At 44.8% G+C, this 13808-nt stretch overlaps 1 protein-coding gene across 1 annotated transcript in view; it reads left to right on the top strand.

Moving 5' to 3' along the window:
* SLC12A5 (solute carrier family 12 member 5) overlaps positions 1 to 13808 on the top strand; it is a 503432-nt gene that overhangs the window by 279276 nt on the left and 210348 nt on the right. The window contains exons 8-9 of the mRNA XM_078652979.1: positions 4672 to 4883; positions 6710 to 6874. Of these exons, the coding sequence (XP_078509105.1) occupies positions 4672 to 4883; positions 6710 to 6874 (377 nt within the window). The remainder of the gene's footprint in view (positions 1 to 4671; positions 4884 to 6709; positions 6875 to 13808) is intronic.

The following is a 13808-nucleotide window of genomic DNA, read 5'->3' on the forward strand; positions in this document are numbered from 1 at the left end:
TGGCATAGGTCCCGGTTTTAGCCGGGGGCAGTTCTTTTATCACTTTGCTAATGTCTTTTCCAACTAAATTACGCAATGCAATCAACTGGTCTTCATCCACCGTCACCTTGGACCCTTTGATGTAGTCCTCGAAGTCTTCAACCCACTCCTGCCACCGTGGACCCATACTTCCACCAGCTATCAGAGTCAATGGCTCTGGGGCCTCAGGTGGGTCATGCCCACCAGGATTGGCTTGGCTTCTCTTTTTGGTGAGTTGTGCGTTGACATAATGAATGATTTATCTAATGTTCCTGTTTCCTGTGACGCTCTATCTCTCTTGACCACGTGTGGTCCTTTGGATCAGCTTGTGCTTGTTCAAGAACTCTGTCGCTGCCCCTGGGCAGTTGTGTGATTCACTGTTCACAGTTTCAAGTGATGCCCTTATTCACACTGAGCAATCATCTCATGTTATTCAGGTTTTCATCAGTTCATTGCCGTGTGGCTTGGAATGTCTCAGGCCTGTCTTCATGCAACAGGGTCACCTCATTCATGTGACTCGTCGGTACACTGTCTTCGTGATACTTTATGTCTGCAATTCTGTGCAACACTACCAACGCTTTTTTTCTTGCCTCTTGGGGTGATGTGCTCCTGGTGCAGTCCGTTATTCGATCGTTATTGTGCTCGAATTTCTTTAACTGAATGGCGCGCACTGATGCCTGACTCCAAGATGGCCGCTTCACTATTGACCAGGGAAGTCCTTCCCGTCTTGCCTGACTTCAAAATGGCCGCTTGGCTGGCAGCTTTCACTCTGCAATGTCCGACGACATGCACTCTTCACTCGCACGATGCGTTGCAACAGGGACTCACCGGCCGCTACCACACTGCTGGCACAACAACCTCTCCACTCGTCTGCTTGTCTCCCGCCGGCCACTCCACTTCACCAGGTACGCTTGGGCCTCAATTCAACCTTCGGCTTTTCGCACGCATGCCACTTCGCACGCTTCTGGGGTGAGGTTCTCTCGTGGCGGGCTATCTCATCTGTGCAATACTTTTCCACGCATTCATCCTGATCTCACACTTCTTACGATTTCGTAGCACGGTGGTACTGGGTGACTTCAGAGCTTGTCAGTAGGCCTCACACCATGCCAGGCCTCTTATCTTCTCACCGCTTCAGGCGCGAACTGGCGGCAAATTCAAAACTTCACCAATGCTCGACTGCGCCTCTCCGCTGGGGCTCTACGCGATCTCCCGATCACGGAACCGATACGAACTGCTGGCCTCTCTTCTCTGGGCGGCAATTATTCTTGGGGCACTTGCGTCGCAACAGCGACTTCCTTCCCAATTTCTAGGGACGGGACCGAATGTCATTTGTGGGTTCAGGGACAGCAAGCTGTGCATCCCACCCTCGTCGCCAGTTGTTGTGTCTTCCTTGTAATAACGACAGACTACTTCTTCATTTATCTAAGAGCTTTATTCAACAGATGCTCTCAGGTCCCCGTCCCTACTCTAACTAACTAGCCCATCCCCTGGATCCTCCTCTTCCCCCAGCACACTAACTCCGCCCACCCAACTACTAGACCGCTCACAATCCCACAGACATGGAGTTCTGTTTCTTCGGTCAAATTACACCCTGGGAAATCTAGTTTAATAGCTCCCTTCCATTTGTTTGTAAGTGCTCGGAGCGGGAGTAATTTCAATTCAGTTCAATCCTTTCAATTAAATGACATCTATCTTTCCACTGTTCACATTCAGATAAGTACTTTTTGTTTTCTTTCTGCTCTCCATGGGGATCAGTGGATATGTTTCTTGCGCTTTCCATCATTTGCTGCTTCTGGTCTCAGCTTCTCATTTGTCTTCTGTGTTGCTTCTTCATCCATTTGCCTGCTTTTTCATTGCTCACTCATCTCTCCCTCACTGGCTTTTTTTTAACTTTCAAAAAAAATCTCTTTCCTCTGTCCATGCCCCAAGCTCCTCCATTGCTCCCCCAGCCCCTTTCCCACACTTCTCCTTGCTCACACACCTGCATTTACTTCTCCCACCCACTTCTTCAATGCTCTCCAACACCTCCCCCACAATCTTCAGGTTCTTTTAAAGAATTATTAGTAAAAATAAAATTTGGAAGGCCCGGGAGCTGCAATTGCAGTCTGCCACCTCCTTCTTCGAAATGCACTTTTGCACACATCTACGTTTGTTGTTTCTATTTCAATGCTCCAAGATTGGGGTCTGCCATCCTGGCAGGGTAAATAAAAAGTGGTGCATATTTGTGGTGGCGCATTAATGCGCTTCACAGTGGGCCATCACAGCTTTATGGCTCATGCACCTACATGTGTGCATACACCTCATTGCACTTTTTTCTTATTTTTTTGCCTATACTTCACAGCATCAGCATTTTTTCTCTCTTTTTGACGATGCTGAACACCATAGGCAAAAAGCATTGGCAAAGACAATAGGTGTATATTGGTTGCCAAAAGGTGAGGCCTAGTGGCATTGCCCACACGGTGCCCTGTGTATGGCTGCATCGCTGCTGAGGGCCACAAAGAGTACTCATTTGACTGAGAAATACTTAGTACACACTATGATAAGCCGAAAACAGTGGCCAAACACATATTTTCTGCTCTTCTCAGATGGTTTGCAAATCTTATGATTGAATTAGAACCTTTTGATGACGTCACTAAATCATTGAAAATAGACTTACTAGCCTTTCTGTAGATTTTAGGATATATGTGTGAGATTAAGAGACAGGATGAAGCAAAGCTGTGGAAGAAGAGGCAAAAGGTCGAAATAAACTAGGAAGTTTTCGTATTTGGCAACCCTAGCGTATATTGGTGGGCTTCCAAGAGAAACCTTGGGCCACCGAACTGATGTTTTTTTTTTTTTACAAATGAAGCACAGCGTTTGTACAGATTCTCAGTTTGCTCATTGGAGAGAAAATTAACGCGATCGTCCCTTGAGGGTGACACTGACGACAGAGCCCTGACTGGGGGCTTCATTTAAACCATTCTCCCAATGGTGGATTCAGGCAAAAGTTTAATTATGGCAGTGTGTGGTTGGAATGGAATTCTGAAGGACACCATTTTCTGATACTCAGAGGGGGGTTATTTACAAGCCTCTTGCGCTGCCCGTTCATCACTTTTTCCCATATTAAAAGTGCCGCACAGGCTTGCGGCGCAAGGGGCTTGTAATAGATCCAGGAAGACCGAATCCCTGCTTAAGTTACGTGTCTACCATTGACTACGTAAATAAATAAGTTCCATTTATGTGTGTTCTATGTAGATTCATTTTACGTGGATATCCTGAAAATTTAGCACAGATACAGCCGTCGTGGACAAAGATGGCCACCACTGAAAACATTCTGGTATTTGGCATGGAGCTGGTCCATTCTTTTTTAGTTCTAAAAGTTTTATTGAGATGGTTCCCAGAAATAAATATGGCCCATATAATGATTACATGGTATGATGTATAATCATTAATGGATTACACTTTAGAACTATTGAATAAAATCATAATATTGTATATTCAATTATATTAAACAAATAAGTTAGAATGCAATAAAGCTTGAGCAGATGTAAATAGAACATACAGGGGAGAAGAGACAGAAATAGGGAGTACAGAAAAGAAGTATATCAATGTATTAAGCCAAAACGATTTAAAATGTTTATGTTTCAAGATGTCTATCACAATCACATATAATATAAAAAAAGGTATTATAAGCACAGTAGAAATAATTTAATAATTTCTAACTATTATTATCTTATCAAATAATTAAATATGATTATGTCAATAAAAAGCACCATGAAAGTGTTTTCAAATCGACAGTTGATTTATCTTTAGTCTTTCTTCCAAGACTAGACTAGCTATATTATGAAATGTTGTTATAGGCAATCTCATTTTTTCTTTCTTAACAATCAGAGACAAATTTGGTCCATTCCTACAAGCCCTTTAGTCCACATGCACCTTCTTTGGGGCATTTATTTAATAACCCCATTGAGAAGGATCTTGTTTCATGCCAACTTAGCCCTATATGTGGTAAGTGGTCGAATGTTCTGTAACTGTGGCGGCCTCTTAATGTTGGGCATTGGTGTCCAATTTGAAACTGGATTGGAAATATTTTCATGGTGCTATTGATCATTTGGTTGATTCCCCTCCTCTAGAAATTTGTGTGACACTTCTGGTTAACTGGTCAAGATAGTGGTTGGGCAGGCTCAACTTTTCATCCTCATACCGTCTAACGAAAAAGTTCCATCAAGTAGTTGATAGTTGTTTTTGCAGCACCAGAAAGCCTCAAGATGGCCTAGCAGCCACTAGTGCAACATGAGGAAAATCCAAAGCAGGCCCAGGAGGACCAGATCTCTGCCAGATATTCATGATGTCCACAGACAATAAAGTTTCAGACAATGAACTTTACTGTAAGTCATGTACATATTCAGTGGTTATCTTGAAAACCTGACATGGATCTGGTCCTTTGATGGACACCTATGAACTATGATTAACATTAGTGCTTTACATACTAAGGCGCACCTGGGATCCCCCCACCCAGCTTCCTCAAGTACTCATTTGTGGGTGGTGGCTGCTTCTAGTTAAGTATTTTGTATTTTCACTGGTCCTTCATCCACTCCCCCTCTCCTAGCTTTCTGCAATGTCCTTTCTCTCTTCTCTTTACTCTGATTCTACTTTCTCTCTCACCCACCGTAGGATCTGCATCTTGGGTAACCGGACTCTGTCTCGCCGAGGGTTCGACATTTGTGCCAAGGTGGTCATGGAAGGAAATGAGACGGTGACAACCCAGCTGTGGGAGCTCTTCTGCAGCTCTCGCTTCCTGAATGCCACCTGTGATGACTACTTCATGAGGAATAACATCACCGAGATCCAAGGAATCCCCGGGGTGGCCAGCGGACTCATCAACGGTGAGTGGTGGTGATCAACTGATTGCTAAAAGGGCAGCAGAGTTATCATCACTAATAAAAGTGCTGGGCACACGAGAACCTACTGACTTCTTCGGAGGGATGGTCAGATATGGTTGCTTAAACAGTGAAAGCAGTGGCGTAGCTTCGTCAGTAAGGTTGGAGGGGTGTGAGCTTCAGATTTTCCAACAATCAGGCTTGTGTATAATGTTTCAACACATTATTAACCCTGGACGTAGTTTGAGTAGTAGCACTACGCGAAGTGCACTTCTCACTACGCAAGCTACTCGTAGCTACGCAAACTGCGTAGTGCGGTAGGGAAAATGCTGTTCGCACTGATTGCACAGTGCCGGATGCTTGTCCAGACTGTTCAATCATTGCAAACGGCATCTTGCACAGTGCAAGAGGTCCTTTTCTGCTGCTCGAGTAGATTTGTACTCGAGCTGCAGCTTTCTCAACGAGGACTGGTAGTTTCTCATCGCGAGCATTCACGAGCATACGTGTCCATTCGCAATGAGAAACCTGACCTCCCCGCGTTGAGAATCTCTCCTGGAGGTATATTTTCCTCGCTCGCGATCGGCAACTTGATGTTGCTGATCGCGAACGAGGAAAAAGTCTCGCCGGGATGTTGATTTTGCTAGCTTGCAGTCGCCAACTTGATGTTGAGGACCGCGAGCAAGCAAAAAATGCCCACTATGCGTTCTTGCACAGTGCTACATGCAATTCGTGTAGCGCATAGTAGCACAAACTACGCATGTTCCGCAAGCGATGCGTAGTCCTACGCCCCAGGTTACACATTATACGACAAGCAGGGTGCATGAGAGGGGCCTAAGGGACAATTGAAAAGGAAGATGAATGCGGATTGTTGGGAGTACTAAGAGAGAAAACACAATATTTTGTAAAATAACCAATATTTTGAGGACTTTCAAAACAGTGTGTGTGCATTTTTGTTCGAGTGTATGTAAACATCCCTGGTGAAATCCGGCTGACATCTGACAATACCGGACTGAAAGCCTCTGTACCCAACTATTTATCTGAAAATACATTTATTAGGGGTTGTAACACCTCAAACACCCCACCCCCCCTTGAAGCTACGCCCTGTGTGAAAGGGAGTTGCATAGAGATGTGTACTTCAATGTAAGCAGGGAATGTCCTATTGACAGTGGGAGACTAACACTTGGGTTATTACTGCCATCTGGGTAAGAGTGTGGAGGAACAGGCCTACCTACACAGGGAGACATGGGTTGACCCCTGTCATATGGGCATATGTTGGCAACTATCAGCCTTTCAACAGTAAAAGAGTAGCCTGGGGCATCCAGCCAGGTGGGCAGGTGTGGGCAGGAATGACTCTGTCCACAAAGTGAGAGCAGCAGAGGGATCAACCACCGCCATCTCGGGTGGGTTGGTTTCTTGACAATGAGAATGTGGCATGGGATGTCCACTGCTTAGAGGGAGGGGGATGGTAGCTGAATGGACCTATCGACTGAGATGCAAACACATGCAAGGCACTCTTTGATCCGGGTGAGAGTGCGGCACAATGTGCTTATCATTATAGAGAATGGAGACAACAGAAACCAGGGCTTGCCGGAGAGTATCATTTCATCAATAACAGAATTAAGCTCAAGATAATCTGGCAGGTAGGCACCAAGCTTGAGAAAGTGTCCCATTCAAAAGAATTTATCTCTCCTCTACTCAGTTTGGGATGGCATTCTCTAGTGTGGGTTACAGTGATGTTAGAGAATTTTCATTGTGTAACGAGGTGCACTTTAAGAAGGGTACCACAATTCGATGGAGGGCCTCCTTTGATTTTTCTTCTTCTACTGTTTCAGAAAACCTGTGGGGGAATTACTTACCCAAAGGTGTAATTGTGGAGAAGCTCGGAGTGCCCTCAGTGCCTACAACTGATGGCATCAACCTGGAACAGCCTTATGTCTTCAGTGACATGACATCTTACTTCACACTGCTCGTTGGAATCTACTTTCCCTCCGTGACAGGTAGGAACTGGTCATTCGGGGGCACCCACCCTGCTAGGGAGGCTTCTGCTGGAGTGGCACTCACCTGTGTGCATGAGCAGGAAGCGTACTCTGCCAACAGAGAATTTGTATGTATGTATGTGTGTATATATATGATATTTCTGGATCACTAACCTAGCCAAGAGGCAGCGGAGAACAGGAAATAGTCAAAGACAAGCATAAAGTCGATGAGTAAGACAAGGAGGTACTGGGTTGAGGATCGGTAATGCATTGTGATGTAGTGTTCTTTAAAGAGGTGAGTCTTCAACTCTTTCCTGGAAATGGCGGCTGAAGGAGCAGAGAAAGCTAAATGAGATTGGAAATATGAGTTGCACAAGACTGGAAGAAATCTGAGTGGATAGAAAGTAGGTAATGGAATGGTAGGGAGCTGAAGGCTGTACTTAGGAGGAGCCAATGGGATGGGAATGAATTTGAGTGAAATAGGAGATGAATATGTGATAAAGGATAGTGAAGGAAGATGGCAGGGGCTACTAATTTACTGCGGGAAGAAAAGGTGAGGAGTCTTAGGGAAGGTGAAGGGCACCACAGATTAGTGGGGGTGGTAAGGAAAGAGGAAATGACTAGCGATTAGTAAAGAGACTGAGGAAAGTGACTAAGGAAAGGCAGGGACACTGAAGCAAAATGTAGAGGAAAGTGGGGGAGAAAAGGGACTAAGGGAAAGATGACAGAGAAATTAAGAAAGACAATGGAAGAGGAGCCAAGTGTGGGTCAGTGAGTAGAGCAAGAGAAGATAAGGAAAATGGGAAAAGTGAAGGAAAACTCAAGTTAATTAAAAAACAGAAGAGGGGGGTCTTGGAGATGGAAGAGCAAGGGTCTCGAGCACGAGGAAAAGTAATGAATCTGGAAAAAGTGGAATGTCACTAGGAAATTAAGTAGAAGAGGAAATTGGAGAACAGTGGTTAATTTGTAAAACAATAAGTGCCTGGGCTCTCGTCAGGAGGCAGCTTGCACCCGTCCATTTCTTCTGTAATGCCGCCTAAAACAGAGCCAACTACTAAACAAAAAGTGGGGTGAGAAAGTGGCCTAATGGCCAGAGCTGCTGACCATGGAGCTGGGGAACCAGGTTTGAGTCTCAGCTTCGGCTCAACATCCTGTGAATCGGGGCAAATCACAATGTCCCGGTGCTTATAAAAAATGAGTGTGTCCTTCACTGTAACTGATGCTCATGAAACTATAGGCCAGTGTTGATTAAGTGCGGGGGCTGAATACCGAAAACCACCGGCTCAAATTAAGCACTGTGGAAAAATGGCTATATGCAGGTACCAGTGGTCGAAGTGGGGGGATCTGAGGGGCACGGCGTGTCTGTACTTTTTTTAATTATAGAAAAACAGTTTCCTTTCTTTTTGTCAAAAGTCAACAGTCCCAGAACAGTTAATTCTGGGAGTTGGAATTTTTTAGCTGAAGTGTCATTCAGGGAGCCTCCTGAGCTGTGAATCAGAGGGAGGGGCAGACAACTAAACAAGCCTTCGTCCCAGGATGCCTGCTTACCTGAAAGAAGTGTAAATGTGGACACATTTCAATCTGAAAATGTAAAGGGCGCCTGGAAGCCGGTTTTGGCTTTAACTGATGGAATCTCTTGAAGCTTCCTCGTGTCACACACATATTCATTTTGAGAGGTATTGTAAGGGAGCTACCCACTAAGGTGTGAAGTGTGTTCTTTTAAATGACAGTTACCTAAAAAAATTGCTTCTTGATGACACACTTTTATTCATTTTGAAGGGTATTGTAAGTAAGCTGTGAAGTGTGTGCATTTAAATGACAGTTATTTACAAAAAACTGCACTATGCACAGCCTGCAAAAAATCTATATTTTGAAAAACACTCTTTATCTTAAAACTTTTTGCGCATTCTGTAGCAGCCTATCTTATACTGTGTATAATAATAGTTTAAAATGATGACTTGCATGTTCACAGTGCTTTCTGTCACAGACCAGGACCTTGTAGCACTAAACATACGCAAGTCACTATTCTCCAATACATCAACCAGGATTCAAATCTGTGGCTCTTTGCTTCAGTGAATTAACTAATAGAGGTTTCACATAATGTACAAAAGTATATTTCTCACTGATTAACATATTCATTTTCATTTGAGCCTTGTGTTATTTTATATGTAGTTACCAGAAGGAAAATGACTGAAAAAACGCACGGAAGATTATGTTTTTTAGCCCCACTTACACCCAACGCCGGACTGGCCGCAGCGGGCACCGGGCAATACCCCGGTGCGCTGCACGGGTGGGGGGCCGGTTTGGGGCCACTGGGGGCCGTTTTTGTTACAAGGCTGTTTTTGCAGCAGCCCTGTAACAAAATCAGCCGAAAACCAGCCCTGGCAAAGAGCTCAGCGGCACCCACAACCCCCCGGGTGGGGCCGAGCACTTTGCCAGGGGGTGGTTTTGGTTCCCAGTCCGGCCCTGCTTATACCCTCACTCGCCCGCCCCCTTACACGCAGCATCACAGTTCCCATACTTTTTCAATGCCCTTCAACCACTGGCAGGTACTGATTTGTCAAGGGAAATGAATTGAAAATGCAAGTAGGGTAAGGCCTGTTTTAACATGCCTTTGGCCCATTTGTGCAGTGAGATTTCATCTCATTGCACTGATCATTCTTTCTGTGAGGGTATTACGATTTAAAGATCGATTTAGGAAACCGCATGTGGCATTAATATCGCATACGTTTTAATTCTAAATTTAGGCATGAGAGAGGCAACAAATTCTCAGTGGAGTAGAAGGGAATAAACCAGTTTTAGGTGCCTAAGGTATGTAATAATAGTGAGGAAACATTGGGTTAAGTAGAAGATAGGTCTTGGCTGTGAACTCTGCTCCATTTGCAGAGTTTTCTGCACTCTGTGGAGCACGTGGAGTTCTGAAAAAGTCCGCTCTGATTTTTTTCGTCACTCGCGCTTGCAAACGTTAAGTAGACGAGCGCGAGCGAGGAAAATCCAACGCTAGACCACCTCCCAGCTAGGTTTTTCAGCGTGGGCAGTCGTAAATAGTCATGATCGCTCGAGTTGCAAAATCATCCGTTCGCATTGTGGAAGCTGCAGCTCGAGTAGAATATCTACTTGAGCGGCAGAAAAAAGCAGCGCCGTCTTGCACTGCACATGGTGCCGCTCGTGTTGAATTTCCTGCCCGGGACAAACACCCGGTATTAAAATTTGAGTGAACGGTGTGACGTAACGCACACCATTCGGAACTCCGCCCAGGCCTAGTGGAAGGGCATGGTTTAGGGAAAGATGGTTGTCCCCATATACCTATTAATTAATTCCAATTCCTTCTATAGCAATAGCTGCTTTTGGCAAATCCATTCTATATCATTACCTCTGTGGCTATTGTCGGTTATGTATTCGGCCAGTTTTTAAGCAGCTCTCCTTATTGTATTTTGAGCACCATATACTCAGTTTTATTCTAGCAAAACTCCCCTTCATCATTAGCCCCTTGATTGTGAAGCCTGTTCTCGACTCCTGAGGTCACAGGAGCTGGAGCTGTCTTAGAACTGATCGTTGGCTTTGTTGTTGAGATATGAGAATAGCAGGAGCGCCAGAGCCGGTATTGAAGACATGCCCTTGATGTACCAGCCAGACCCGCAAAGGATTCTGGAAGAAAAAGAGCTTTGAACATACAGGTAGCAGCCTCATTACTCGTGCAGAGCAAGGATTCAAAGTTTGTGTGTTTCAACGCGGGAAAATGTATGCGGGAGGAAATGTGTGTAAATGAACAAGGCCTAGGCATGCTAAAGGGTCCAATTTGAATTTATAACAATTTGACAGAGGCAAATTCTATTCAAGGTTATAAAAGAATCACCCTCAGGTTCCTAAAATTTGCCACATAAATTCTTCCTAGTTTGCATGGGAAAGAATGTTTGGCCTTGTGCCATGTATTAAAGGAAATGTACCTTCTATCTAAAAGTTCCGTTTTAAAAATCGATTTGGTGAACACTGTACACAAAAACAGATTTTGAAGTGTGTTGTACTGTTTTTTTTTTTTAATCTTATTAATTACAATGGTTAAATTACAAAATGAAATTGGAAAATACTATAACCACTCTTCTGTCATTGGGATATAAGGGATAAACTACCCCATGACAGACTTATTAAAGATATTGGAAGTCACCAAGGAGTTCCATACCCATAGAGAGGAAAAAGGTTGAGTTACTTTATAAGTGTTAGAAATGGGGCTCTCTAGTTGGCAATGGTTGACACCTTTGTCCAGTCCCTCCTCTTACTTCTAGTCAGGGTAAGGGAGCTATACCCTTAGACAACCCCTGCTCACACCCTTTGTAGCTTGGCAGGAGCAGACAGGCTTATCTCGGAGGCAGTATGTAAAGCATTTGTGCACACATAGAATAATACAGTGAAAACACTACAAATGGATACCACACCAGTTTAGAAAAATAGGAAATCTTTATCTAAACACAACAAGACCAAAACAACAAAAATCCATCATAAATATCTCAAGATATCACCAAAAATAGGTTAGTCAAAAAAATAAAGCTTGTAGTAACAAATAGCTCCACCTGGGGCTATTACGAGGTTGTGAAAAATTGAAATCCCAAAGTACCACGCCGACCGTGGGATGCGCGGCAGCGGGCCTGGAGTCACATGGACTCCAAACGATCCCCTCATCCCTTGGCAAACGATGAAAATAAAGTGTAGGGCGTCTGTAGAAGATGATTTGTTGCCGCCGGGCAGCGTCGGTTCCTTATGACCACAGGGGAGTTGAGGTGTCGATTCCTTACTGCGATGCAGGGTAGGGGAGACGTCGGTTCCTTAGTGTTGCTGTGGAGGTAATGTTGCGGTGGCGTTGAGGCGTTGGTTCCTTACGACGATACAGGTTTGATGGATTCAGGAGGTCACCTACATCAGGTAACGGCTCGGCAATAAAGAAGTACCGGCATCAGTGAGGCCAGGGCTGCTGTGCGAGTCGGGCGGTGAGTCGTGAGCATAACTAGTGGTGCCCTGGGCTCTGTTGCAGGCAGCAGCCTCGGTGACGGAGTCAGAGTTGACACGGTGTGGCATCGGGCTGCGGTGCAAGTCAGGGCGGTGTGTCGTGCACTTCACGAGCGGTGCAAAGAGCTTCGTTACAGGTCACGGTGTCGCTGCGTGACGTCGGTGTTGATATTTCCCTCTGTGGCAGCTGAAACAGCAGTTTCAGGTGTAGGAGGATAGAGGAAATGAAGTCTTTGTGTCTCTAAGACTTCAAGACAGGAGGCAAGCTCTACACCAATCCCTTGGAGATCTTCTTCAAACAGGATACACAGCACACAGCAAAGTCTTGGTCCTCTCCTTGGCAGAAACAGCCACTGCATGCCAACCCCACACAGCACACAGCAAAAGGCAGTACTTCTCCTTCAGCTTTCCCAGCTCTACTCCTTGGCAGAGGTTCCTCTTGAGTCCTGAAGTAATCTAAAGTTCTGGGGTATGGGCCCCAATATCTATACACAATTTCTGTTTGTTCTCTTGTGGCAGAGAGGCTCTGTTCTCAGTCCAAACCAGTTCTGTCCTCCCTGGTCCAGCTTCTCTGTAGGAGGTGGGGACAATATTGTGTTAGGCAGACAAGGCCCATTCAGGAGCAAAGAAATCTCCTTCCACTACTCTAAATGCAGCCCAGGTCCATTCAGCCCAGCCGTAGCTCATCCAGGAAAGGCAGGACACACCTCAGCCCCCCACAGTGGCTGTCTACAGTGAATGCATACCCCCAGTCCCTGTCACTCCAAAGCCAGTCAATCTACAAACCAGCAGAGGCACACAGGATGGCTAAGCAAGACAATACCTCTAGCGCAAAATCGAACACACCAAAAACCTATGAGGGATTTGTTGCCAACAGACTTTAGAACCAATTTATTAAAAGTCAGTTTTGCTTTAAAAAAAAAAGAAAAGCTGCAGTAGCTTGGAATGTGTCGAAAAAGGCAGAACAATTCTAGCTTTTCTCTTTCTAAGGAGTGCAATAAATACACATTCTTTCTGCTTGTCATTGTAAGCTAGAAAATGGAGCAGAAGAAAGATAAGCAAGGCTCTGTTTTCCTTGCTTTAAACAGCTGCTTCAGTTATGCTCCATGACCTGACCTGCCTTTCACCTTGGCTGCTGGCACCAGGCATTCTGACATCAGAACTCGACTGTAGTAACTTATAAATAGTTGAGTTCTGACGTCTTTAATAATTGGCAACTGGGTGCATCACAAGTCACCAATTATAAAGAAATCAGAGACTGGCATTTATACAGGGATTACAGAATCCCACGTATCATAAAATCAATGTAAACCTATGCATAGTTCAAAACTCCTTCTATAACGCATAAGGCATTTTATAGGTGTATGAAACACACAAAAGGTGATGGGAGGCTGCTTACAATAAGTATAACCACTGGCAATCGCTCGGGTAGCATGCCAACCCATCCTTCTTTTGCTCACCATGCCCCTCAGTTTGGACCCAGCCATATGCAAACCAGTCTAGGCCCTGCTCCAAATGGGAACAGTCCAACCCAACCTCCCAGGCCTCTCTGGACCGAAACACAAGCAACCCATGACTGGTTTCACTTTAGTTATGGGCTCTTATCCAGGTGCAGCTTGGTTCCAGTGATTTTCATACCTAGATAGTTTTGCACTGAAATATCCTTGTCTCTGGCTAATCCAGACTTTCCTGACCACTCCATGTAGCAGAGGTTGGGGAGAACTTTTTTCCGAACACAATTTTGAACACCATCTCTCCATTTCTTTCATTGCTATAGACTACCTGTTCTTCGCGGCTGCTAGTTTATATCAATATTTCTACTTCAGAGTGTTCTAGTTATGATACATTGCTTTGGATTTATTTTATTTAGAAATCCAGTCCCGCCTGAATTTTAGGTTCCGCAATTTTTGAAAAAATACGGTATTGTTCCTTACCATTGGGAAATAAAAACCTA

The sequence above is a fragment of the Lissotriton helveticus genome, chromosome 7 (assembly GCF_964261635.1).
Source record: "Lissotriton helveticus chromosome 7, aLisHel1.1, whole genome shotgun sequence".
In the NCBI taxonomy this organism is placed as follows: domain Eukaryota; kingdom Metazoa; phylum Chordata; class Amphibia; order Caudata; family Salamandridae; genus Lissotriton; species Lissotriton helveticus.